At 44.6% G+C, this 26,565-nt stretch overlaps 1 protein-coding gene across 1 annotated transcript in view; it reads left to right on the forward strand.

Moving 5' to 3' along the window:
* Positions 1–2,519: 2,519 nt before the first annotated feature.
* The window catches only part of ano6 (anoctamin 6), a 28,509-nt gene continuing 4,463 nt past the window's right edge, over positions 2,520–26,565 (forward strand). The window contains exons 1-17 of the mRNA XM_080518175.1: positions 2,520–2,780; positions 8,024–8,094; positions 8,614–8,742; positions 10,899–10,964; positions 11,037–11,324; positions 13,242–13,355; positions 13,482–13,597; positions 13,717–13,851; positions 13,948–14,050; positions 16,570–16,630; positions 16,774–16,919; positions 17,053–17,130; positions 19,177–19,405; positions 21,840–22,009; positions 23,079–23,176; positions 23,280–23,410; positions 23,503–23,708. Coding sequence (XP_080374301.1) covers positions 2,690–2,780; positions 8,024–8,094; positions 8,614–8,742; positions 10,899–10,964; positions 11,037–11,324; positions 13,242–13,355; positions 13,482–13,597; positions 13,717–13,851; positions 13,948–14,050; positions 16,570–16,630; positions 16,774–16,919; positions 17,053–17,130; positions 19,177–19,405; positions 21,840–22,009; positions 23,079–23,176; positions 23,280–23,410; positions 23,503–23,708 — 2,232 coding nt within the window. The 5' untranslated portion in view covers positions 2,520–2,689. The remainder of the gene's footprint in view (positions 2,781–8,023; positions 8,095–8,613; positions 8,743–10,898; positions 10,965–11,036; positions 11,325–13,241; positions 13,356–13,481; positions 13,598–13,716; positions 13,852–13,947; positions 14,051–16,569; positions 16,631–16,773; positions 16,920–17,052; positions 17,131–19,176; positions 19,406–21,839; positions 22,010–23,078; positions 23,177–23,279; positions 23,411–23,502; positions 23,709–26,565) is intronic.

Below are 26,565 nucleotides of genomic sequence, written 5' to 3' on the forward strand. Positions count from 1 at the left end.
CTCCTACCGGAGGGACATGCCCGGAACACCTCCCTAGGGAGGCGTCCGGGGGGCATCCGAAACAGGTGCCCGAGCCACCTCAGCTGGCTCCTCTCGATGTGGAGGAGCAGCGGCTCTACTCCGAGCTCCTCCCTGGTGGCTGAGCTCCTCACCCTATCTGTAAGGGTACGCCCAGCCACCCTACGGAGGAAGCTCATTTCAGCCGCTTGTATCCGGGATCTCGTTCTTTCGGTCATGACCCATAGTTCATGACCATAGGTGAGGGTAGGAACGAAGATCGACCGGTAAATCGAGAGCTTCTCTTTTTGGCTCAGCTCCTTCTTCACCACGACGGACCGATACAACGTCCGCATGACTGCAGACGCTGCACCGATCCGCCTGTCGATCTCACGCTCCATCTTTCCCCCACTCGTGAACAAGACCCCAAGATACTTGAACTCCTCCACTTGGGACAAGGGCACTCCACCGACCTGGAGGGGGCAAGACACCTTTTTCCGGTCGAGATCCTCATCTGTGAGAATATTAGGACATAAAGTTACCATATTCATGCTTAATTTCAGTCTTATTTCTTCTGTTCTTATTTGGCAGCGCCACTCAGGCGCTGTTTATTGGCCTTGACTAATCATGTGTTCTGAGCCTGGGTAGGAGCACTCTGACCGAGACTGGTAAACAGGAATACTGCGTCTTCCCCGTAGCTGCCATCTCGGTGGTGATCTACGCGTAGAGGATGTCCTGAGATTGTGCTTATTTTTTATCACTGCCAAGCAGAGCAACTTGTCTATTTCTATGATGCATATCCTGTAAACCCTCCCATCTGTTAATCGAAATAAAAAGCAAGGAGAAACGGCAGAAGCTCAGAGCGGATCGGAGTGGTGGTTTGAGCACTCTCTGTCCGTTCTCCTCGCGAGTAAAGCAAACTTGCCCTTGTTGTCTTGTTCTTTCTTGCAGATTTAATAAATGTCTATAGCCTGAACCTGACATCATCCCACCTGCTTCACACTCGGCTGCGAACCGTGTCAGTGCACGCTGGAGATCCAGGCTTGATGGGGCCAACAGAACCACATCATCCGCAAATAGCAGAGATGAGATCCTGTGGTCCCCAAACTGGACCCCCTCCGGCCCCCGGCTGTGTCTAGAAATTCTGTCCATATATATGATGAACAGAACCGGTGATAAAGGACACCCCTGCCGGAGGACAACGTGCACTGGGAACAGGTCCGACTTACTGCCGGCAATGCGAACCAGACTCCTACTCCGGGAATACAAGGACCGAACAGCCCTCAACAAGGGACCCCGGACTCCATACTCCCGGAGCACCCCCCACAGGACATCTCGGGGGACGCGGTCCAACGCCTAATCCAGATCCACAAAACACATGTGGACTGGTTGGGCGAACTCCCACGAACCCTCAAGCACCTGGTGGAGGGTATAGAACTGGTCCCAGTGGCAACATGTATGGTGAAAACAGCATTGGGCCCAAGATGGAGCCCTGGGGCACCCCACAAACCAAAGAGGTAACAGAGGATGACAGGTCGCCAATCATAATTAGAAATGTCCCGTTGGTCAGGTCAGACTCAAACCACTTGAGTCTTGCCTCGGATGCCAACGTAATTCTTTAATGGAGACAGGAGGATTGAATCATCCACTGTACCAAATTCCACTGAACATTTTTATTAATTCATGATACAAATATTTTTAATAATGATAATGATATTAATAATAATGAAGTCACACGACTAATACAAAAGCTACAACATGAATATAAAAGCCAGGTCACATTTTTAAAGTTCACAACCCAAATACAGAAGCAATGCTTCAGCAGTCCCCAAAGATGTTTTAGATTCATGATCCTCTCTCTCTCTCTCTCTCTCTCTCTCTCTCTCTCTCTCTCTCTCTCTCTCTCTCTCTCTCTCTCTCTCTCTCTCTCTCTCACACACACACACACACACACACACACACACACACACACACACACACACACACACACACACACACACACACACACACACGCCACATGCCATATCGTATGTCAGTCTTTGTAGAAAGCATAATACAAGGCTTAGAGTTGATAATATTGTTTTATGTGTGAACATTGAAGGAGTACGGAGCCCCTCTGGTGACATTGGTGAAAAAAAAATATTATTGCTTAATAACGCGTGGCCACGCGTTATTAAGCAATAATATTTTTTTTTCACCAATGTCACCAGAGGGGCTCCGTAAAGGAGTGATGATGATGATGATGATGATGATGATGATGATTTCCTCGGTAGAAATAAATGCACCAGAGGCGCAGGGTGCCTCATCCAAGATGGCCAGCAGCGAGTCCATGAAGCGTCTCTGCAATGTTATGTCAATATCTGTGTGAAAATCCAAAACTTGGCTGCACGGGAAGTCCCGACTCTCCAGTTTGTCTGCAACTTGACTTCAGGGGGCGTTTCTGCAGCTGGTAAATGTGGCCGAGCAGCATGTGCACCCGCCCCCGACCCCACCCGTTTCATTTCCACTCCTCAAGTCTCAACTTGAAGCGAGTTTTTGCGCCTGGAACATGTTGGAGACTCCGGAGGACGCGGCTGCGCTCTGAGACCACCGAGACCCCCCCCACTCCCACTCCCCACTCCCCACTCCCCGGTGGGATATTTTATTATTTTTTGTTCTGCACCCGGAGAGGTTTTAACCCCCCCATTGGACGATGAGTGAGAACAACATCTTCGAGATGGAGTCGCTGTGCGACGCGGAGGAGCTGCAGGACGCAGAGCTCCGCGTGATGGAGGAGGAAGTGGGTGAGCGAGACCAGGCAACTTCAACTTTGTTTTGACTCCCTTGAGGACAACAGACAAAAGTTACTGACACTCCCCCGCGGACTGCAGTGCTTTTAGATATGGATTGGTCACCTCATCCATTCATCCCTGCTGTTTCTGACCTACTTTTACTTCACGTTATTGTTGTTTACAGGGGCGCAAGAATGTGGAAGAGGGGCACCCTTGGGGGGGTTCTTTGTACTAATAATAGCAGTTTTAGTCCAGTTTGAACAGGAAAACTCCTAAATACAGCAGAATTTAAAGAATGTGTCTTTGGGATTAATACGGTATTTCTATTCTTCCTCCATCGCACTTAATCCTGTGCAGGTCGGGTTCTGGAGTCAATGTCAGTCAATGTCCATCATAGGACGAACACAGAGCGAGACTAACACTTGAATTCACACCTCAGGAAGTAGTTCCGGTCCTGTCCATGATGGCGTGGTGTTGTCCAAGCTTCCGCGTGGCGTGGTGTTTTGAGGAGCCCGAAAATTGGGTTTTTTGAAAACCGGTTCCAGAGTAGAGAAATTGCACAAAGTGCACACATCAAGAGAACATGCAAACTCCACGTAGCAAGGCTCCGGCCCGTAGTTCAACCTTCTGGATGTGAGGCAAGAGCACAGATTTAGATATACATTAGCACAGGCACAAGACGGTACACGTCCATCTTTTTTTGTGTGGGTGTGTGTCTATTACTCGTATTCATGTAGCATCAATAAGCATCTCAAGGTTTCCGGAGAAAAAGTGTTCCTCCTGGACAGGAAGCAATCTCTGCAGAAATAAGGCTCAGAGAGTGAGTCTGATGGGAGCACGAATGAATCAGCGGGAGACTGCAAGCAACAAACAAACCTACAAAGTGATTTATAAAGGTTGAAGAATATACAGAAGCAACAGGTTGACTGTAGAATATGAACACTGAGATATAAGAGGGGCGGTCAAACCGTGGGTCAAAACCAGTCTGCAAGAGGCTCCAATCCACCGAGCAGATTGTAAGAATAGCAAAGGAAATATGGATTTTTGTAAAAACAAAACAATTTCCAAGCTGTAATATCAGTGATGCGGCCATGAGAGATGGCAAATTAGCATTAGACGGAAAGCCTTGCCGTCAGGGTGAGTTTGTGAAAACATGCATAATGCGACGGTGATGGGAGAAGTTTTACATTTCACTGTGTTTCACAGCTGAATATTTCATTAAAATGGGCTTTATGTTGTGATTGGAGTCATTTTCAGGAGTAATTGTTTGATTTCGTGAAAATATAGAAATCTTTTCACGTACATTCTGCACCACAACAAAAAAAATGTTTAAATCTAAAGGTTATAATTGCGCTATTTTATTAGTCCAGCCCACTTCAGATTAAATTGGACTGTTTGTGACCCCTGAACTAAAATGTGTTTGACACCTTCGGTTTCAATGATCTAATAGATGACCTGATCATAACTGTCTATGTTAGACCCTGTTGAAGAGACAAATTTGTTAGTTTTAGCAGTTTCTGTGAAAACGACCCTTTTGTAAATGACTTTGAGGAGCCGACATTTCACAACAGTGCAGTCGTTCTCTGCATCAGCTGAGCGAATCGCACTCCTTCATCGCACGGTGCTGGTACATGCACAGTGCAGTGGCAAGGGCCATTTTCCACAAGCAGATCGAATGAGCACCACTTCGATTCGATCGATTGACCAAGTCTTCTACACACATTTTCAGTGTAATTTTCATTTAAAACTGGTTGGATTTCCTGATTCTTGGACACGTTGAAGGTGTGTAAATGAGTTATCAGCAGGAGAAGGTGATTTCTTGAACCTCTCGTCGCTGGAGGTGATTACATCTCACGACAGTCTTGTCGTTTGGATTCTTCTCATTCCTGACCGTGTGAAGTGAGTTGCTGTTGGATGCACTTCACTTTAAAACAGATGTCGGCGTGCAGCAGACGGTCTGTGGACGTGTCCGCGGGAGACTCGGATTCCTCCGTCTGAAAGCGTCTCTCTGTGTGACGGTGGACTTGCTGGATGTTCACTGCATGCTTTGTTCCTCAGGCTGCACTGATGGCGTTGAGAGGCTCTCCTGACCACAAACTACCACTGCGTTTCACACCGAATCAAAGGGCACCGTGCCAGAGTGCACTCTTCTTCTTTAATGGAGCCATTATTCCACTGTGATGAATTGTTAATGTGCTGCTTATGGCACTGGCCCTCAAAGAACATCTTTTCATATTGCCTCCAATTAAATGATCACGGCGATCAATGATTGCAGTCTGACAGCTCCACGCACTGCAATGACACAGTTATTGCAGGTTAGATGTTATGGCCTGAAAATGTATAGCCTGGAAACTTAATTGGTAAGTAACTGAAGCTCCCTTCATTACTGTTGTTGCAAAGCAAGTTTTCTGACATTATCTTCTTTTAGCATCAGATGAAAAGCATTTCCTGTGTCACTTAGCTCTGGCTTGTGGTTGATTGGGGGCATTAAAGGTTAAAAAGCTTGCTCTGGGGTTAAAAGACTGCAGGCATCAGTCAACCACCGTCCTTTTAAAACGCACAGCCAATGTACAGCCTCAACACGTAAGAAATTGAGAAATAAAATATGGCGCAAAAGAGGAGATGGTGAAGAATTATTAAAGGTCCAATATATCAGGTTTTAGCAGTTCCACTTTTTTTCATTGGGTGGCAGTGGTGAGTTTCTGTGGCGCCATTCTCTCATTCATACATTGAAAACGTTTCTGTTGCCCATAGTTACATTTTATTGGCTTGAAAATGGACCAAGCCAGAGTGATTGACTGCTTCCTCCAGTGGTACGACAAGCCAGGAGACTTTATACGCCAAGTGCTTTCAAGCGAGAATCAAAACCTGTCGTTGCATTTTGGGGGTCTGTCTAGACGTGTTCTGAGCCACTGAAAACACAACTTTTTGAAAACGCAGCTACTGGTCCTGCGCACCATGTTGGTAGGAGCTAGTAGTTCTGCACATGCTCAGTAGATGAGCAATAAGAATGTTTCCGTCACAGTGTCATGACTCCCAGTCTATAGTCTCCTGGGACTTGGTAGTTTCATTTTGACAGTCACCGTAATAACAATCCAACTTGGTCGTCTGTCCACTAGAATGCCTGTCTTCTTCTGTTGTTAATGTTTAGAGCAGGTTGTTCTCTGTTAAGGGTGTGTGGTTTCATTACGCATTTCTGTGGAAATGGATTTTGTTTTCAACGCGTTGCCATATAAACGTAAAACATTTCTGAAACACATAAGTGGTGCATTTCCACTTGAAATGCTGTCATGGAGCTGGTGCCCAAATGTAGACTGGAAGTTACAACACCTTGCTGCGTCAGCTTCTGTAAAAGCAGCAGCTGAATCGTTGCTGTAACTCTACGATGGCGTGTCTACATGCTGTAGTTCCTGTCTGGCTTCGAGGTGGATCTGTTGCGTTGTGGTTAAGATTCTAGCACAATATGTTGTTAGTTTTTTTGGGTTTTTTTTTACCAGATGTTGTGCAATAACACTCTTTAGTCTGATGCTGACAAACACTTCCATCATGGTGAGAAGGCCACTTATCTGTGGCTTGTGCCAGACGTAAAGCTTTAAGTGTTAAAAACCACAGACACAGACCGAATGCCGGCTTTGCGCCATGTTGGTTTAGTTTTTAGTCAACTGCATGTGCACGGAATAGAGCCTGCTTCTAAACCCAACCTGCAGTTCGTCTTCGGTTTTCACCGGTGAGTTGCTTTGGTGTGTTTCAACTGTAATGATCAATGTATTTGACATCGAGAGCATTATGAATGAATTACTCTCTAACAACGTTTCCCATCAAGTCTTTAGTGGATCTCAAAAGGTCTCAATGTCCAGTTGTCTTCAGAAAACTCACTCCTGTGCTGTCTGGGGATCGTGTGGGCAGATCTCAGTCCCGTGTTTCTGGATCTGGTGTTGTGAAATTCCCCGGTGCAGAAAAGCATTTCCTGAGTCACGTTGGGAGGGTCACTCGGGATGTCATTGGAACTGAACTGCTAAATGTTGAAAGTTCTGGGGTTCAGAGGAGAAAGGAACAAGAAGTCCGGATGGCTTTGCCCTGATTCGCTCTGCCGTGTTGATGAGGAAGATGCACTCTGAAGAGGAAGTGAGGGTGTGGTGGTGGTGGTGGTGGTGGTGGTGGTGAGCGGAAGCCTGCTTTTCAAAAATGCTTGGGCACTGACTCACGATGGGAGTTTCTCCAGGGTCTTTAGGTGTGAGATGTGAAAAGTGCAGCAAATAAGTGAGGAGTTGGTTTTGGTCTGATCAGTCAACTGTTTGTCTCTCTGCTGTGAAGATTCAGCATTTTTGAGTTCAGACTGTTGTGTTTCCATGTGATCAGCTGCGATTCCAGTTCCCCAGCTGGTTGCTATGGCCCATGTTTAGAAAACAACATCTGTCTACAATTAGTCCTCATTCACTTCCCCTTAATGTGGAAAGACAGCCGAGGTTTGCCACATGAGACGCTGTACCACTCCAACACTCGCAGTTTCGATTGTACAGTAACACATCCAAGAGTTTCTGCTTTGGCGGAGTCTCTGCATGTGGAAACTGTGTCTTCAGCGTTTGGACAATCGATGCAGTGGTGAGTGGCCCGTCCCCTCTCTCTTTTCCATGCAGTGGAGCAACACAGCTCCGGGAGGGAGACGGAGCGAGCGGCCGCAAGACGGCAGCGTGACATTTAGGGAAATAAATGAAAGTCTGCTGCTGCGTCAACATGCCAGGGGTCAGTTTCTCTGTGGAAGTGAGGAAACGATACAAGAGAAGATGAATGAGGGTGAAACAGGAACGAAAAAAAACACAATAGAAAGTTTTTGTTTGATCGAATCCGGCCTTGCTTTTTGCTTCTCCAGTGAGAACTCCTCTTCTGCTCCGTTCCAGAGGCGTCAAAATCATATTTTATAATTTGCTTGGTGGTTTGGCGACCTGGAGCCTCTTGTGAGTCAGTTGTGGCCGCAGGCCTCATGTTTGACACCCCAGATCTAATCTGAATCGCCGGTGAAATACTGAAGGTCACAGAATACAGGAGAGAAAGACAAAATGTTCCTGACATACAAAGTCGGGGCCTGAGAAAAGGAGAGACGATCTCCTCGCAGTGTAAACTTATACCAGTTCGGTTGGAAAATATTTGTCCAATAACAACAATAACAAAGATAGAAAGATAGAACACGCACTGTTACGCGTTTCCCCACCCGGTTAATTCCTGTGTGGTAATCTAGTCTTTCTCTTGCTCCACAGTTTACCCAGAGGAGTTTTTACCAACGTATCACAGTATCAAAGAAGGATCAACAGTCGCCAAAGCTCAACAGGTGAGTCAACAGTGTGAGGATGTCGACCAGCACCACATCTGTGTCAAAAACCTGAAACAGCAGTTTCATCTGTCAGGTCTGTGGAGGTCAATCAAAGTACATGAAGTACACAATGTATGTATGTGTGAGTATATATAGATTTTATGTAAATAGATTTTTGTGTGTATTTTATGCTTTAACATGGAAGTAATCGATCATCAAAAATAAAATGTTCCTGCAATGTTCTCTTAACGTCTAAAATGTTCCCAAAGCAAACACCAAACAGCTTTTGAAGTTGTGACTGCAGGAAACCTGCGATCAGCCGGTGCAGTCAGGGCGGAGATCTTCTGTTTGTTGACTCTTCCCATTTCTCCCGCATGGCTAACAGCACAGCTTAAATAGACTCGTCAAGGTCAGCTCACCAGTATTTCTGCCCCAGCGGTCCTCGTGGAGAAGCTCAGCATGTACGACATCATGGAGGAGGAAGCGTACGAGTACCAGGCCGCAGACTTACCTGACGAGCCCCGTTTCTGCCCGCAGGCGGAGTTCAACGGCAAAGCCGACTCGTTGTTCTTCAACGACGGCGTGCGGAGGATCGATTACATCCTGGTGTACGAGGACGAGGACAAGAAGGACTTCGAGAAGAGGCACACGTTCCAGCGGCGCAAGGTCAGTTTGTCTTTCCCTTTCAGTAAATCTGCTGCTTGAAGCTTTAGAAATGCTGAATGTTGCTCTTGTCTCATAGAATAGAGACAGAAGAAGAAATCTGGATGAATGTGACCAACTGAGTCTGCTAAAGTGGTCAAACAGCAGAATATAATGAGAAATCCTGCTATTGCTTAATACATTTTATAATCTATTAATGCATAGTTGAGTAATTGTTTCTTTCTTCTTCTTTTTTTGCTTAAATCATCAGCTTGGTAGGTTCCAGACCTGATACCGGTCAGAGGACGTCATGCTTATATAAGTGACTCCTCCATATTTACAAAAGGAGTTTTTATTTGCTCCTATAATGACGCTCTGATATCAAACTCTTTACTTTGTAACAAAGGCAAATAGACTTTAACTTCTGAGCCGTCATAAAATAGAGAAGCTGATTTATTTAATCTGTTTCCTGGAGGGAAGTTGGGGAAATACTGAGGCCGTGTTTACACGACAGCAGTGCTCAGAGCCTCTGAAAATGCAACTTTTTGAAAAAGGCTTTCAAGAAGCAACTTTTTTGACAATGGTCCGACTCCGTCTCCATGGAAACTGGGGAAAACACAGCTTTTTGAGAAGACTTGGACTTGGTGTAGATGGCGGAAACACTGCTACTGGTCCTACACGCCACAGTCGTAGTAACGAGATCTTCTGCACATGCTCAGTAGGAGGACAATCAGAACAATGTTTCCTCCGTCGTGTCATGACTCCCAGTCCAGATTTTCCTGGGACTTGGTAGTTTTATTTTGACAGTCGCTGCAATAAAAAGCCAACTTGGTCGTCTGTCCACTAGAATGTCAGTGTATGAGCATTGTTAGTGTTGAGAGTGGATTGTTCTCTGCTGCATGTGTGTGTGGTTTCATTACAAAAACAGTGCTTTTTACCAGTTCGGGTTGGAAGAAATTGAGCCCTGAACTAAAATGTGTTTGACGCCACTGGTCTAAACCATGAAGCATCACATCGTGGATGCACTAAAGAGGAAAACAAGTTATGTTAGTAGGAAGGAACATTAGCCCTTGTGTTTAGGGACGTTTGCCTGCTGCCTTTCACAACAAGTTTACTGACATACGCAACATGTTTGTGAAGGTTTACAGCTCACAGTGTTGTAATTCCAATCCTCAGGTGGAGCAAAGTGTGATTTCAGTGCGTGAGTAACTATTTCCTGACGTGTGTCACACAGAAAGAAGCTCAGGTAGAGATCCGCCGGCACTGAGGCATTTCCTCACTCCTTCTCGTCCCAAACGGAAGCGTTTCTGCAGTGAGCTGCGCTGCGTTTTGTTCCAGGCACTCCCAGCTTTTCCAGAGCCGGCGCGGGTCAAACAGAAGTTACATCCCCGTTTTCTGCTTGAAGTCAGAAAGGCTTCTGAACACTCGTCTTGAAATCATCCTGCGTTTACAAATTGATACATTGTCACTCTGTGTTCACACCGACTTCACTCACTCTGGTCACAGTGTAGCAACAGCTGGTCACGTTTCCATGACGATGGAGCACAACATGTGCCCATGGTTACAACAGTGGGAAAAAGAAGAATAAGAGGAAGAAGTTAATGAAGTGTGGCTTGTTTAATTGTTGATTGTCACGCTGTTTAACTCTCAGGCATCTCGATGAACAGTTCTGTCCTTTTTTTCCTCTTTATTTCTTTCTTATAGATCATTGAGACTTGGTAAAAAAAACAAACTCTAATCCACTTATTAAAATTGCAATAAAAATAGTGTTGATTTATATTTTTCAACTTTTTTGACTTAAAATCTTTTGTTTAATTTCAGTAATTTAAAACACTTGATCAGGGATGTCAATAGTTAATGATTTGATGTCAACATTCACTGTACTCTAGTTTGTTTGCTGTGTAAATAATGTTGTGTTATGGGATTACAAGATTCTCAATCGCATATTTTAAGCAATGAGTCTAAAATTACTTTGAATAAAGTTATCTACTGTAAACAAAGTGCTGATTAAGTACACAGGAGATTCTGTCTTTCACTTCCTTGTCATCTTTGAACTTGTTTGTGCTCTTTCTCATTTTGTTTTGTCTTCATGGTCTTTCGTCACACAGACGAACTCTCAGCAGCAGTTCAGTTTGTATCTAAAAGAGTTTGATTCCAGCTGTTTCTGTCTCTTCCTGCAGAGGCGGCGGGAATATTTCGAAGCCAGCCTGATGAAGATGGGCATCGAGCTGGAAGCCACGCCGTCTGTAAGTGGAAACAACCTGGAGGCTATCTTTATTTCCGTCCGTCTTTTGTTCGATCTGAACTCTTCTCTGCAGGTGATTGACGAGAAGCTCACCTTCGTGAAGGTCCACATGCCGTGGGAGGTTCTGTGCACGTACGCCGAGGTTCTGCACATCAAGCTTCCCATCCAGCTCAACGACCTGTCCTCCAGACCCTCCGCCTGGCGCTTCTTCTCCTGCGTCACCAAGTACTTCTACCCAAATGAGGAGCTGATCAGGAAGGAGGCCGAGTTCTTCACCGCCCCCTTCGAGAAGGACCGACTGGATTACTTCCTCGTGAAGGACCAAGATTTGTTCTTCACTCAGGCCATGAGGAGCAGAATGGCAAGTTGTTGCAGTTAGTTTTTCTCATTGGTTTATATTTGGGTGTGAAGTATCAACAGGCTATTGTGAATCTGGCCTGAAGCGTCTTACTGTTTATAACCATTGACACGTTGAGGATGCGCAACAGAAGCCTTGTGTTTGTTGCTGTAGAGCAGGGGTGTCCAAGCTCGGTCCTGCAGGGCAGGCGTCCTGTAGAGTTGAGCTCTCTTCTTGTTGCAACACACCTGATTGCAGTGAAGGACTCATTATTGGGCTTTTCCCCAGCCTTGGTGATGACATCCTCATTAGATTCAGGTATGCTGAAGCAGGGAGGGAACTAAAACATGTAGGACACCGGTCCTACAGAACGGAGTTTGGATACTCCTGCTGTACAGATAAACATCACAAGTCCGATGATCTGAACCAATTTTCAGAGCAGCAGTAAAAGCGACAGCTTTTATCAGTCCGGCTTCCACCACAATGATTTCAAGTGAAAACACAAAACTTTCATTGCATTTTGGTGTCCGTTTACGCAACAGTGACCCTACGAGTCACTGAAAACACAACTTTTTGAAAACGCTCCGACTCTGCAGACATGTTTAGCCACGAGTTGGTGCTGTTCGGGGCGTTTGCCCCCATTTTCACAGCATTTTCACTTCAAATCATTGTCGTGTAAACTCTTGGACTCTTGCAGGAGGTGCTATATAAACCCAATAAACATCCAATAATTCCAATAATCCCTGACTGCAGAGCAAACATCAGGCAAATGTTTAGGGATGTGGGTGGAGTCAAACGTCCGGAGAGTAAAACGGAGAGAGCCTAACACCCCTGCATAAACGTAAGAACCCATAAGAACAAAGAGAAAAGTTGGATTGTGAGGTCCAGCCATCCACACTCCGTGAAGAAGCTGTCAAACTAATAGACCACGCCCCCTAACAGCAGGCAGCTTGAACAGACAATATGATGTGATTGAGAGCCTTCCAATGTCAGAACAGTTTTTGGTCTTGCAAAAAAAGACTTTTGAACTTTTCAACGACACAGCTTGTTTCCGAACTGTTGTTAAAAGTGATAACAGTGATAAAACGGTGATAAAAGAGAAACTTTGTGCCTGAGCTGCCATGTTGCTCCGGTTTTAACTGCAGGAGCTGACAGCTTTGAGTGATGCGTTCAGGTGCATCACGTAAGCCCACCATCCGACATGTTAACGAGCGTCGGGGCTCATACAGTAGTGACATTACATGCTAAACATGATTGCAATATGACTGATGGTCATTAGCGAGCTGGAACGCGCAGCACATGGGCGTTAGGAAGTTTTGGCAGTGCGGACTGACATGCTTCGACCCGGATGGAACCAAATTTCTTCAGTCAGAGGGAGCTGATATAATTTTGTTCAGCAGGACCCCGGAGTGCTGAACTTTCTTCTTGTTCTTATGGAGTATTGATCGGCTTTAACGCGACACGCTGCCCAAGCACATGTTCCACAAACCCAACCCACATCAATGTTGACTCCGCCCACATTGGGACACGTTGAGCTCATCAAGCCAGGGGCTTCTCAATAATTCTTCCTTTTTCTTTGTGGTCCAGGACATCAAATCAACATTTTCAGTTTTGGTTCCAATCTCTCAGCTAAACACCGTATGAAGTGGCTTGATCACGGAAACCGTGCAACAAATTATATCTGTTTGACAAATTGTAGCGCCGAGTCTGCGAACACTTCTCAGAATCAAAAGCATGCAAATGTCACAGATAATAAGCTGATTTGGGAACTCTTGATTCTGATTCCTCATTTTCAGAATAATGACTCTACTTTAGGAACCCAGATGTAGATACTTCCTAAACTCAGAAAAGCTCACAGATTCAGCTTTTGTTTTGTTGATGAGAAATCACAAATATGCAAATTACAACTTTACAGCTGGGCTCTTTTTATTCTCTTCTCAGGCCTTTTACATCCTGAGCCGAGCTCCTTTTGAAATCCGAGGGTGTACAAAGAAGTTTGGTATCAATAAGCTGCTGGACACTGGCGTGTACAAAGCTGCGTATCCCCTCCATGATGTAAGTTAGACTTGGTTCCTGTTGTGTTTTTGTTTGTTATTGTCACTTCGGTTGACTAATACACAGCTGGGATCAGCCCCAGTTCATCAGAATGATGGATTATACTAACTCTGTTGGCCCATTCAGTGCAGGTTTAACGTCCCGTCCAAAGAAGAGGGCTGCCCCAGTGAGAGGTTTCTGCTGTATAACGAATGGGCTCATCCAAAAAGCTTCTACAAAATGCAACCGCTGGACCTCATCAGGTGCAGAAAGAATCTACCTTTTCAATGTTTTTTTGTTTTTTTTTAAAGAATTTTTCTGTCATCTATTTAGGCGTGAGAACTTTTTATTTTTTACTGTTCTTGTATACGTCTTCTCGCAGAAAGTATTATGGGGAGAAGATCGGCATTTACTTCGCCTGGTTGGGTTTCTACACCATCATGCTCGCTCTGGCTGCTGTCGTGGGACTGGCCTGTTTTATTTATGGGTACAAAACTCAAGAAACCAGCACCTGGAGGTACTGTAAATCCAGTGGATACTAGTTTATCTGACTATCCGAGAGAACGGCTGCTGTTTAACTTGTTTTTATTCATTCCCCTCTGTTAACACACAGCAAAGAGGTGTGTGACTCCAACATCGGAGGAAAGCTAGTAATGTGCCCGCAGTGTGACTCGTGCAAATACTGGACGTTAAACAACACGTGTGACACTTCAAAAGTGAGTCTGATTTTTAATACATCTCTTTGTAATGTGTCGTGGAGCTCAGCTGAACGGTGAGGGTGAAGTGAGGATCAAATACTTGCATACAGCACAACATTCATAACATCATCCGAATTCAGAATCAAAGGGGGAATTACATTCGTCAATAATATGTTTTTGTTCCGACAATGTGTGTATCTTGGTGAGTTGCTTAATTAAGGACAGATATATAACTTAAAACATGATTTTAACAGGTATCTTGAACTACAGGACTATTACAAGAAGAATCTATCCATCCATCCATTCATTATCTACCACTTATCCGGGGCCGGGTCGCGGAGGCAGCAGTCTGAGCAGAGTTTTCCAGACTTCCCTCACCCCAGACACTTCCTCCAGCTCCTCCGGTGGCACCCCAAGGCGTTCCCAGGCCAGCCGAGAGACATAGTCCCTCCAGCGTGTCCTGGGTCTGCCCTGAGGCCTCCTACCTGAGGGACATGCCCGGAACACCTCCCTAGGGAGGCGTCCGGGGGGCATCCGAAACAGATGCCCGAGCCACCTCAGCTGGCTTCTCTCGATGTGGAGGAGCAGCGGCTCTACTCCGAGCTCCTCCCTGGTGACTGAGCTCCTCACCCTATCTCTAAGGGTGACTGAGCTCCTCACCCTATCTCTAAGGGTACGCCCAGCCACCCTACGGAGGAAGCTCATTTCAGCCGCTTGTATCCGGGATCTCTTTCTTTCAGTCATGACCCATAGTTCATGACCATAGGTGAGGGTAGGAACGAAGATCGACCGGTAAATCGAGAGCTTCGCTTTTTGGCTCAGCTCCTTCTTCACCACGACGGACCGATACAACGTCCGCATAACTGCAGACGCTGCACCGATCCGCCTGTCGATCTCACGCTCCATCTTTCCCCCACTCGTGAACAAGACCCCAAGATACTTGAACTCCTCCACTTGGGACAAGGGCACTCCACCGACCTGGAGGGGGCAAGCCACCTTTTTCCGGTCGAGAACCATGGCCTCGGATTTAGAGGTGCTGATCTTCATCCCAGCTGCTTCACACTCGGCTGTGAACCGTGTCAGTGCACGCTGAAGGTCCAGGCTTGATGGAGCCAACAGAACCACATCATCCGCAAATAGCAGAGATGAGATCCTGTGGTCCCCAAACTGGACCCCCTCCGGCCCCCGGCTGTGCCTAGAAATTCTGTCCATATATATGATGAACAGAACCGGTGATAAAGGACACCCCTGCCGGAGGCCAACGTGCACTGGGAACAGGTCTGACTTACTGCCGGCAATGCGAACCAAGCTCCTGCTCCGGGAATACAAGGACCGAACAGCCCTTAACAAGGGACCCCGGACTCCGTACTCCCGGAGCACCCCCCACAGGACATCTCAGGGGACACGGTCGAACGCCTTCTCCAGATCCACAAAACACATGTGGACTGGTTGGGTGAACTCCCACGAACCCTCAAGCACCTGGTGGAGGGTATAGAGCTGGTCCAGTGTTCCACGACCAGGACGAAAACCGCATTGTTCCTCTTGGATCCAAGGTTCGACTAACGGCTGGACCCTCCTCTCCAGTACCCTGGAGTAGACTTTCCCGGGGAGGCTGAGGAGTGTGATCCCTCTGTAGTTGGAACACACCCTCCGATCCCCCTTCTTGAAGAGAGGGACCACCACCCCGGTCTGCCAGTCCAGAGGTACTGTCCCCGCCCGCCACGCGATGTTGCAGAGACGAGTCAGTCACGACAGTCCCTGCACATCCAGAGACTTAAGGAACTCTGGGCGAATCTCATCCACTCCCGGTGCCTTGCCACCGAGGAGCTTCACAACAACCTCGGTGACTTCAGCTTGGGAAATGGACGAGTCCACCTCTGAGAACCCAGCCTCTGCTTCCTCAATGGAAGACGTGGTGGCGGGATTGAGGAGGTCCTCGAAGTATTCCTTCCACCGCCCAACAATGTCCCCAGTTTGCACCACCGGGTTCGGGGATTGCCGCCATGACAGGCGCCAGAAACCCTGCGGCCACAGCTCCGAGCAGCGGCTTCGACAATGGAAGAGGAGAACATGGTCCACTCGGACTCAAGGTCTCCAACCTCCCTCGGGATCTGTGAGAAGCTCTCCCGGAGGTGGGAGTTGAAAACTGCACGGACGGAGGGCTCGGCCAGGTGTTCCCAGCAGACCCTCATAACACGTTACATACCTACAGACAGATGTCTGAAAAAAAAAACTGTAGGTTATGATCGAGAAATCAGGGTAAAGAAGCAACACCAACAAGGGATTAGTGGCTGAACGTCATGGAGTAAATCTTGATGGATTTTTTTTTTCCACGTAAAACCGTCTTTAAAGCTAATAACATGAATGAATTCCCAAAGTGGCTTTGGTTCTTTAGTCTGTATTGTTGTTTATATTTGAGCATTTGTTTTCTCAGAAAAGTTCAATTTAAACTCAACTGTTCTGTGTTCGTGTATAATGTTAGAAAAAATACAAGTTTTGAAAAAAAGAAATATAACTCTCTCTTTCTCTCTCTTTAGAAACTTTGCATATTTGATAACTTTGGAACTTTGGTTTTTGCCGTGTTCATGTCAGTTTGGGGTGAGTTTCATGCATTTTTTCCCCTTCTTTTGTTGCACAGGGCCGAAATGACGAGCGGCTGTATTTATAGCACGTTTGTTCCTCATTCAGAACTCTTCATTTTCACCTCCTCTCGCCGTCCCCCGCCTTGTTTTTTCCTGCAGTGACCTTGTTCCTGGAGTTCTGGAAGCGTTACCAGGCGGAGCTGGAGTACCAGTGGGACACGGTGGAGTTTCTGGAGCAGGAAGAGCCGCCTCGTCCAGAATATGAGGCCAAATGCATCCATGAGAGGAAAAACCCCGTCACAGGGGCAAGTCACTCACTTCCTTTCTGCTTTGTTTTCTTAATGTACCCCACAGACCAAAATCTGGTGAAGCGTTGGTATTCTATCATGAATTTAATCAAAGAGTTTTGTGTTTTAACATGTTCACGTTGTGTTTTAGGTGAAAGAAAAAGTGCCGTTTACAAGCTGTGGGCGATGTGTTCGGGTGTCCATCGGAATCGGGACTGTCTTATTCTGGGTAACTTAGTTACTTTGTTTCTGCTGATACTTTCATGAGTCACAAGTTATTTTGTAACATATTTTCTCCTCATATGTTGATAATACTTCACATTAACTCAAAAACCTCCTCATACATTTGTAGGGATTTCTTACCTCATAAAGATCACTATTTATGTTGTGGTTGGCTATCGATAATGATTAATAATTATCAAAGATAGTTATTAATAATGTTATTGAAATTTAATCTGATCTGTATCAGATACCTCGGAGCACCACCTGTTTTAACAGGAAATGATAGCCAATTCAATTATATCAGTCTCATAAGATATACTAAACGGTTAATCAGGAATTTGAATTAATAGTTAAATTAATTACAATTACCCGAATTAACTATGAAGTTTGAAGGATTTTGGAGTTCTTAACACAGAAGAGGTCGACATTTCATTCACCTTTGTGCACATTAATAAAACAGCAAGAATGATTCCAAAAATGATATTTATTGACAATGAAAACAAATAAAACACAGATTCTAACTACCTATATACAGCTGTGTGTGTGTGTGTGTGTGTGTGTGTGTGGGTGTGAGATGTGATGGAACTACGAAACAAGATGGCGGATCACAAGAAACTACATTCAAATGGAGGTTATCAGAGAACAGGAAGTCTGTCCTGGGTCTCGACCATGTGCTGGAGAACAATGGAACATAGAAGCTAGTCTTTAGCATCTGCTTCCTGTGTGTCTCTGCTAGAGGACCATTTCTAGAATGAGTTGATGTGAATGCGAGTCGTCAGATGGTGTTCAGTTACTGTGTGATGTTGTCTTTGATGTGATATGTGTAGGATTGTGAGTTAACAAGTTAGTAAAGCAAAGATTAGCATGCAGACCCTGTGTCTGTGGCAGAGCTAACGTTGGTTTACAGGTTGATAACTGCTCCTAATATCATTATCTATAGAACTCAATCACTGTAAGAGAATCAACACATCTTCATAAAGTTAAACAGTTCTATCATAGCATCAGGTTTAACTAATCTCAGGTAAAGCCCAGTTGTTGTGACCACTTCCTTGAAGGAGTTCAGTTGTTGTCCTGCTGGAGGGAAGCTGGTGTCTTCTCCTGTAGTTAGCACCTCCTGCTAACTGTGGTTGCTGGTTCTGCAGGCTGAGGAGAAGAAGATGGAGTTGATGTTTCAGGAGTCCTTCTTTGCAGCTCCTGGTTGTTCCTTTGTCCAGACTGAGGAGCTGGTCGCTCAGGTCTGTGATGGTTTTCCTGCTGGTTGAGGAAAACACAAAGAAGTTCTGTGAAGCGTTGTTTCCCTGGTCCGTCCTGGAGAAACTGGTTGGTTTCCCTGGTTGATGGGAGGTCAGACTCTGGGCGCTGGTCTCCGGGTCCTGGGAAGGTGTGACCCTCGTGGTCGGGTCAGCAGAGGAGTTGAGGAGTGAAGGGCCCTGGTTGCAGGCCTCTGGTGTTAGCTGTATGCTAACGCTGGGTGAGTTGTGCTGCTGGAAAGCAGCTCTTCCTTGGTGTTCACAGGAGACGACTGGAGACTTTTGCATCTGTACAGTTGTTCAAACATTATTCTAAAATCAACAATCTTCTTCATTTATATTCTTCTCTCCAGTTAAAAACAAATTCCTGAATAGAAACAGGAAGGTTTTCCATTCTGACCACAAACATTTCACATGTTTTTAAATACACAACGTCTGGGAATTTTAAAGAGCCGGATCATTTGAATAATGGATTTTATCTTTTATTTACTGTTGTTAACCCTCCATTATGTTTGATATCTTCCTCTACCATAACATTGTGCTCAAATTCTCTATTTGTGTGAGCTCCATGCTCTATCCAGTCACATCTAATGCACAAAACCCTCACTTTCAATGTTATTCTCAGTTTATCAGCCACAAACCAAAAGTGGAATCCTAACTGTCATGACAGTTTCCAGTGTTGGTTCTAATCAGTCTCCTTAAGTTGAGTTGCTGATGAAAGGTATATTCATCAGCAAATCCTCTCACCTTCTCTCAGTGAACTTTGACCCCGTGATCCAGGATAATTGCGTTTCCTCCTTCAGATTATGTTGATCCTGGCCTCCATCGTGGCCATCACCGTGTACCGCCTCGTCGTCTTTATCACCTTCTCGGCCAAACTGCGAAACAACGACCTGAAGGATCTGGAGCCCATCAAGGAGTACGTGACGCCTCAGATGGCCACGTCTGTCACCGCCTCCATCATCAGCTTCGTCGTCATCATGATTCTCAACATGCTCTACGAGCGAGTCGCCATCTGGATCACAGACTTCGGTGAGTTTATCTCTGACTTTTTAAAATTTATTAAATTGTATTTATTTTTTATTTTATGAAAGTGGAAGCAGAATTTGCACATTAATGCACTTTTCACTTTCAAATCAACACCTCCATGATCGGAAAGGAGCAGCAAGGAGAAAATATTTCTTACATTATTTTCCCCTTACTTGAATCTATACATCCTGAAGTGAATTCCATATTTCTACACAAACAACTGAAAAACACATTAGTTTCAAACTGGTCCAAGCAACTTGGTGCTTAAAATCAAATCTTCCCCTGTGATTTTCATCTTCTGAAGTAAAAAACAAATAACTTTAGCAGGTTTTTTGGTAAAATTCTGTATTTGGCTTTGAAAATGCACTGCCTGGCAAAAAAAAAAAAGAGTCGCCATCTGGATTTAACTAAGCAAATAGTTACAAGCCTCCTATTGGATAATTAGTGCATCGGCGATTATCTTTCAGCTGGCAACAAGTTGTTTAACCTCAACTGGTGCAATTAGTTGCTTCTCATTTCTTAAACAACCATGTTAAAAGACACATCCCAAGGTTGTGAAAAAGATGTTGGTCTGTTTAAGAAGGGTCAAATCATTGGCATGCATCAAGCAGAGAAAACATATGAGGAGGTTGCAGAAACTACTAAAATTAGGTTAAGAACTGTCTGATGCATTCTTGAAAACTGGAAGGATAGTGGCAACCAATCGTCTTCGAGGAAGAAATGTGGCCGGAAAAAAATCCTGAATGATCGTGATCGGTGATCACTTAAACATTTGGTGAAATCAAATCGAAGAAAAACAACAGTAGAACTCAGAGCTATGTTTACTAGTGAAAGTAAGAGCATTTCCACATGCACAATGTGAAGGGAACTCAAGGGATTGGTGCTGAACAGCTGTGTAGCCATAAGAAAACCACTAATCAGTGAGGCTAACCGGGGAAAAAAAGGCTTCAGTTTGCTCGAGAGCATAAAGATTGCACTCTGGAGCAATGGAAGAAGGTCATGTGGTCTGATGAGTCCAGATTTACCCTGTTCCAGACTGATGGGCACATCGGGGTAAAGCCCGGCACGGCACGGCAGGATAATGAGACCAAGTTTGGCCCCGATTCTCTCCGTCCGACAATCTTAAGGACGCTCAGATCATCACAAGATAATATCATCCGATATTCCTGCCGTGTGGTGCGTTAAGACTGCTCTCATCTGCTCAGAACGATGTCGGTACCGCTCCGATCTGAGAGCCGGGATATTCAACCTGTTGGATTGTTTTGGCCCAACTTCTCACTGTGTGAAACGCCGGACCGGAAGCACGCGGGGAATCTAAAAATGAAAACAGCTGTCATGACCGCCGCCTCTTTTTAAAACTTGTATTTTCGGATAAACACACCACAAAGAATCGCCATTGCATCCTCTTCGTCCTCCAGGTTTGTTGACTCTGGAATCACGTTTGATTTCGCGAGCTTTTGCGAGCTATCCCGTCTGACCGAGGGATGTTTGCCAGTGAAGTCGGTTGATGTTGCCGAGTGGCTGCACGCCACACGTTGTACGACCAAAACTGTTAATCCTGTGATTATTTAGCGCCGTGTGTGTGTGGTCTCTCAAGTTTGGGAAATCTGCCGACAATTTTATAATCCCGCCCTGTCAACCGGGCTTCAGCAGAGAGGCAGATGAAGTGATGCACCCATCACTGCCTCGTGCCGACTGCACAAGGCAGTGAAGTGGTCTGGGGCTGCTGCAGTTGCTCAGGTCGAGGTTCAGCAACAGCATGTGCTCTAAGAATGAAGTTAGTAGACTACCTGAATAATCCCGAATGACCAGGTTATTCCATCAATGGATTTTTTTTCTTCCCTGATGGCACGTGCATAATCCAAGATGACTATGCCAGGATTCATCGGGCTCAAATTGTGAAAGAGTGGTTCAGGGAGCATGAGACCTCATTTTCACACATGGATTGGCTGCCACAGAGTCCAGACCTTAACCCCATTGAGGATCCTTGAGATGTGCTGGAGAAGGCTTTGTGAAGCAGTCAGACTCTACCTTCATCAATGCAAGGTCTTGGTGGAAATTTATTGCAACACTGGATGGAAATAAATCTTGTGACATTGCAGAAGCCTATTGAAACAATGCCACAGTGAATTCGTACCGTAATCAAAACTAAAGGCAGTCCAACGAACTATTAGAGTGTGTGACCTTTTGTTTGGATCATCTTTTTTTTTTGGCCAGGCAGTGTGTATGATGCATGTGATTTCCATGTCAAACTTTCATCCAATATGATTCCCAAAGACCTAAACTCCTCAATATTAACTCCATCAATGTACAATATGACTCCATCTTCACTTCTTTTAAAGCAAAATGCAGAGGTTTTTCTGCACTTTAAAATGTAGTTTTTCTACCGAGACTTTTCCCCGAGACGACCTTCATATGATTTCTTGTGCAATCTCAGAGCTCCCTCGGACCAAGACGGACTACGAGAACAGCTTGACTCTGAAGATGTTCCTCTTTCAGTTCGTCAACTACTACTCCTCGTGTTTCTACATCGCCTTCTTCAAAGGGAAAGCTGTCGGCTACCCCGGACAGCCGGTTTATCTCTTGGGGAAATACCGGAATGAGGAGGTAAAGTTTCATGTGTCATTTGAAGGATGATCTTTCTATGCAGTAGTAACCCGGCTTACTAATGTGTTTAAAGTACACGCTGGTTTGAAAAGTTCCTGTGTCGCTTCCTGTTTCCCTATCTCAGATGTATTCTGATGCTGAAATGAGAAAAACTTATTGTTTCACTCATGAAGCTATTGATTAAAACACTTTAGTACTACAAGGATATAATCAAATAAGTTCATACTTTTTCCAACTGCTTTTCCTTCATATAAATGTAACGTACATAATAGAATTTATAGGACAGGGATAAAATAGTCTGCTGGCTTCAGTCGAATCCTTCGTTATGTGTTGAATTATGACCACAAATTATTTCATATTTTATTTCAAACATGCTCAAAATCAAATATCAGAATCAACAGTTCAGTTATGAACCAAAGACATTTCACCAAACAAACGGTCGATAAGTAACATCGGAAAAATCTAATCTGGTTGAATGTCCGAAAAGGATCAATAAGAGGTACAACTTATTAAATCCTTTCTCTATAAATGATAGAACTTATTTATTTTAGCTTCCACTTATTAAATAATCAATTAATTTTAGCATGTGGCCCTCACATCTGTCTTGATGAAAACCTTTGAGCGGTTGGTGCTGGATTATAATCTGTAATTTTGTATGGACTTTTTATTGTACAGTATTTTACCCTATAGAATTGTATGTGGCATTGATTGATGTTGACAGCGCACTTTGAGCTCCTTGCACATTTTCTTCCAATGTGGTTTTTCATACTACAGATGGCTAATAAACTGAAACTGAAGTTAGAGTATTATATTAAGACTAATTATTTGTTGAAAAGTTATAAGTACATTATGTATATATTTCTTAAATATTGCAATGTATGATTATTGAAGGATATTATTCAAACTATGACAAATATATACAGATACATTATTCTATCACAATAGACTAAGTTGTTCAGTGTTTGATCCAACAACACATGACATTTGACCATGTCAAAAATATAAACTACACATATTAAAATTCATATATTCATCTCACTGACTCGTGATCTGTGTGCTCCTCTCGCAGTGTGATCCCGGCGGCTGTTTGATCGAGTTGACGACTCAGCTGGCGATCATCATGGGTGGAAAAGCCATTTGGAACAACATCCAGGAGGTTTTACTCCCGTGAGCAGTCAAGATCTCTTGTTTTGAAATGGAGTGCTACAAGTGACACAGTGGAAGTTTCCCGCTGCTCTTCCTGTGTGTCACGGTGTCCGTTGCTCCGCAGGTGGGTGAAGAATCTGATATTTCGTTACTGCACACAAGCCGCCTCGGAGAAAGTGACTCCTCGCTGGGAACAGGACTACCAGCTGCAGCCAAGTTCAAAACTGGGACTGTTCTACGAATATCTCGAGATGGGTGAGGGTCTTCAATTCGTGCGGCAGCCTTCACGTCATGATATCTGCCGCTCGGCATCTGATGGTCCTTTGCTTTGGTCTCGTCCATCCCAGTCATCCAGTTTGGGTTTGTCACCCTGTTTGTGGCCTCCTTCCCTCTGGCTCCGGTCTTGGCTCTCCTCAACAACCTGTTTGAGATCCGGGTGGACGCCTGGAAGATCACCACTCAGTTTCGTCGCATCGTGCCAGAGAAAGCTCAGGACATCGGGGCCTGGCAGCCCATCCTGCAAGGAGTGGCCATCTTGGCTGTGGCCACAAATGTAAGTTCTTCTTTTCGTCTGCTGGTAAGAATCGGGGATTTATAGATCGTAGAGTGCAGTGGTGTTTCAGTCAGGGCCAGCAGAAACAAAATATACCCCCCTCCCCTCCAAAAAAAGCATTGTCGCTGATGCAGATACAGCCAATGCAGCAGTCGCACATTATGTCTAACAATAAAAACATATTCCAAATCCAATGTAAGGCCACTACTATGCATCAGTACTTAATCCACACCAACATGACAGCTGATCAACAATCACAACACATCAAGACACCACTGTGCAGCTTTGCCATCAGATCATTTCCCAGTGTTTCCTACAGGTTTGCACGGAGACAAGGGATCGTAGCGTCCCACGGGCGGTTCGGACCCTGCGAGTCTCATACACTACTGTCATGCATACTTGCTTATCTGTGTGAATGACAATAATGGAGAGAGAGCACTGTGCAGAGATAAATGAATGGAGCAATATCGCTTTGGTCGAACTAAAACCTGGCGTAATTTAATCGTGGCAGCTGCTATGATTGTTTGGGAAAAACCACTTTACATTCAAAATCAGCACCAAATGCCAAAAGCAGCGCCAATCTAATTCAGAGAAAGTAAAAAAAAAAAAAAAAAACTAGCACCACCAACACTTGTAAATTAAATCCATCCTGCTGTAAAATGCTGCGCAAAGCCTTTGTTGGTCTGAGTTAGCTCATCCATTTCTGGGGTCGGTCTTCCTCTCTACTCACAATTTCCATTTCTTCTACAAACAAGCGCCTTGAAAAAGTCCCTGAAGCAGGTCCGCTATCGTATCATCGATCTTGCTGTTCAATTAACCATCATCACCCTAGAGTCGCACACAATAACAGTGCGTCATCATCACCTGCCCATGGGCCAATCAGTCAAGCTCCTTTCAATGACGACAGCAAGACCGTCGCGAGAAACTTTGCTGGCCTTAAGGCGGTCAGTCAATAACACATCAAAATCTGATTGGCTGATGATACTGTCACTCAACATTTTAACCCAATAGCAGCGTCCAACTTCTATCAGAGGGTAGCAATGAAGTTGCTCAGAGCCACCAGCAGAGGAAAGGAGCTGTGATGTGTTTGGAGGACATAGGAGATTTGAACTCCACAAAATGTAACCAGTCGTTTTCTGATTAAAGTTGCATAAGGAACAAGCAGCCTTATTGATTCCAGACAGAGCTTTCAGAATCGATTTTTAATTATATAAGAAAAGAAAAATCATATTTGACAGCCCTGCAGCCCCTGACTGCACACCACTTTTTATAGAGATTTTTATAGAGATTTTTATAGAGATTTTGTTTTTGTTTAAGGCTCCTGAGAGCTCCGATCTAAATAAAGTCTGCCGCTGTCTCGTCGAGTAAAAACAAAAGAAATTCCCTCCACTTTTCTGCAAATTGTGATGTACAGTTATGTTCATAATAATAGCAGTGTGTTTAAAATGGAGAGAAAACCTCAAAATTCTTCAAATAAATTGCATTTTAATAAACACAAATGCATTGGGGACACTGCACATTCTTTTTTACAGCAAGGGAATTTGAAAAAGTAATTGAATTTGATAATATTTTACAGAAAGTCAAGAAATACAATGTTCAAAAAAATAGCAGTGTTGACATCTTTCTTTACAAACTCAAAAATGTACTGTTTAAACCAAGAGATGCTTGAAGATTCAACTTTCTTGAGAATAATAAACTAATATTTAGTTGCATAACCACGGTTTCTGATAACTGCTTCACATGTGTGGTACATGGAGTCGACCAGCTTCTGGCACCGGTCAACAGGTACTGCAGCCCAGGACAATTGTACTACATTCCACAATTCCTCTGCATTTCTTGGTTTGGCCTCATGAACAGCATTTTTTATGTCAGCCCGCAAGTTTTCTCTGGGATTAAGGTTCGGGGATTGCGCCGGCCACTCCATGACTTGAATTCTGTTTGTCTGGAACCCCGATTTTGCTCGCTTGCTGGTGTGTTTGGGGTCATTGTCTTGTTGAAACACCCATTTCAAGGGCATTTCTTCTTCAGCATACGGCAACATGACTTCTTCCAGTATTCTGATGTATTCAAACTGATCCATGATCCCTGGTATGCGATGAATCGGACCAACACCATAGTACGAGAAACATCCCCATATCATGGTGCTTCACCGTCTTCACTGTGTACTGTGGCTTGAATTCAGTGTTTGGAGGACGTCTGACAAACTGTCTGCAGCCCTTAGACCCCAAAAGAACAATCTTGCTCTCATCAGTCCACAAAATATTACGCCATTTCTTTTTTAGGCCAGTCAATGTGTTCTTTTGCAAATTGTAGCCGCTTCAGCACATGTGCTTTTTCCTAACAATGGGGCTTTGCGGGGGCGTCTTGCTGGTAGCTTGGCTTCACATGGACGTCGTCTGATTGTTACAGTACTCACGGGCAATCTTAGATGTTCTTTGACCCTCCTGGAGCTGATCACTGGCTGAGCCTTTGCCATTTCGGTTATTCTCCAATCCATTCGAATAGTCGTTTTTCTTTTTCTTCCTCGCCTTTCTGGTTTTGGCTGCCATTTTAAAGCGTTTGATATCATTTTAGCTGAACAGCCTATCATTGTCTGCACTTCTTTATAGGTTTTCCCCTGTTTTATTAATTTCTTAATCAAAGAACGCTCTTCTTCTGAACAGTGTCTTGAACGACCCATTTTACTTACTTTTTCAAGGACAAATACACAGCCAGCATATGCAGTGTCAGTTGCCTTGATCCTTAAATAAGGGCCACCTGTTTAACACACTTTTTTCCCCAAATAATCAGTGACCACACTAATTGAACTCAGCACTGCTATTTTTTTGAACACGACCCTTTCAGGAAATGATTCAGT

This window comes from Blennius ocellaris (genome assembly GCF_963422515.1).
Source record: "Blennius ocellaris genome assembly, chromosome: 22".
In the NCBI taxonomy this organism is placed as follows: domain Eukaryota; kingdom Metazoa; phylum Chordata; class Actinopteri; order Blenniiformes; family Blenniidae; genus Blennius; species Blennius ocellaris.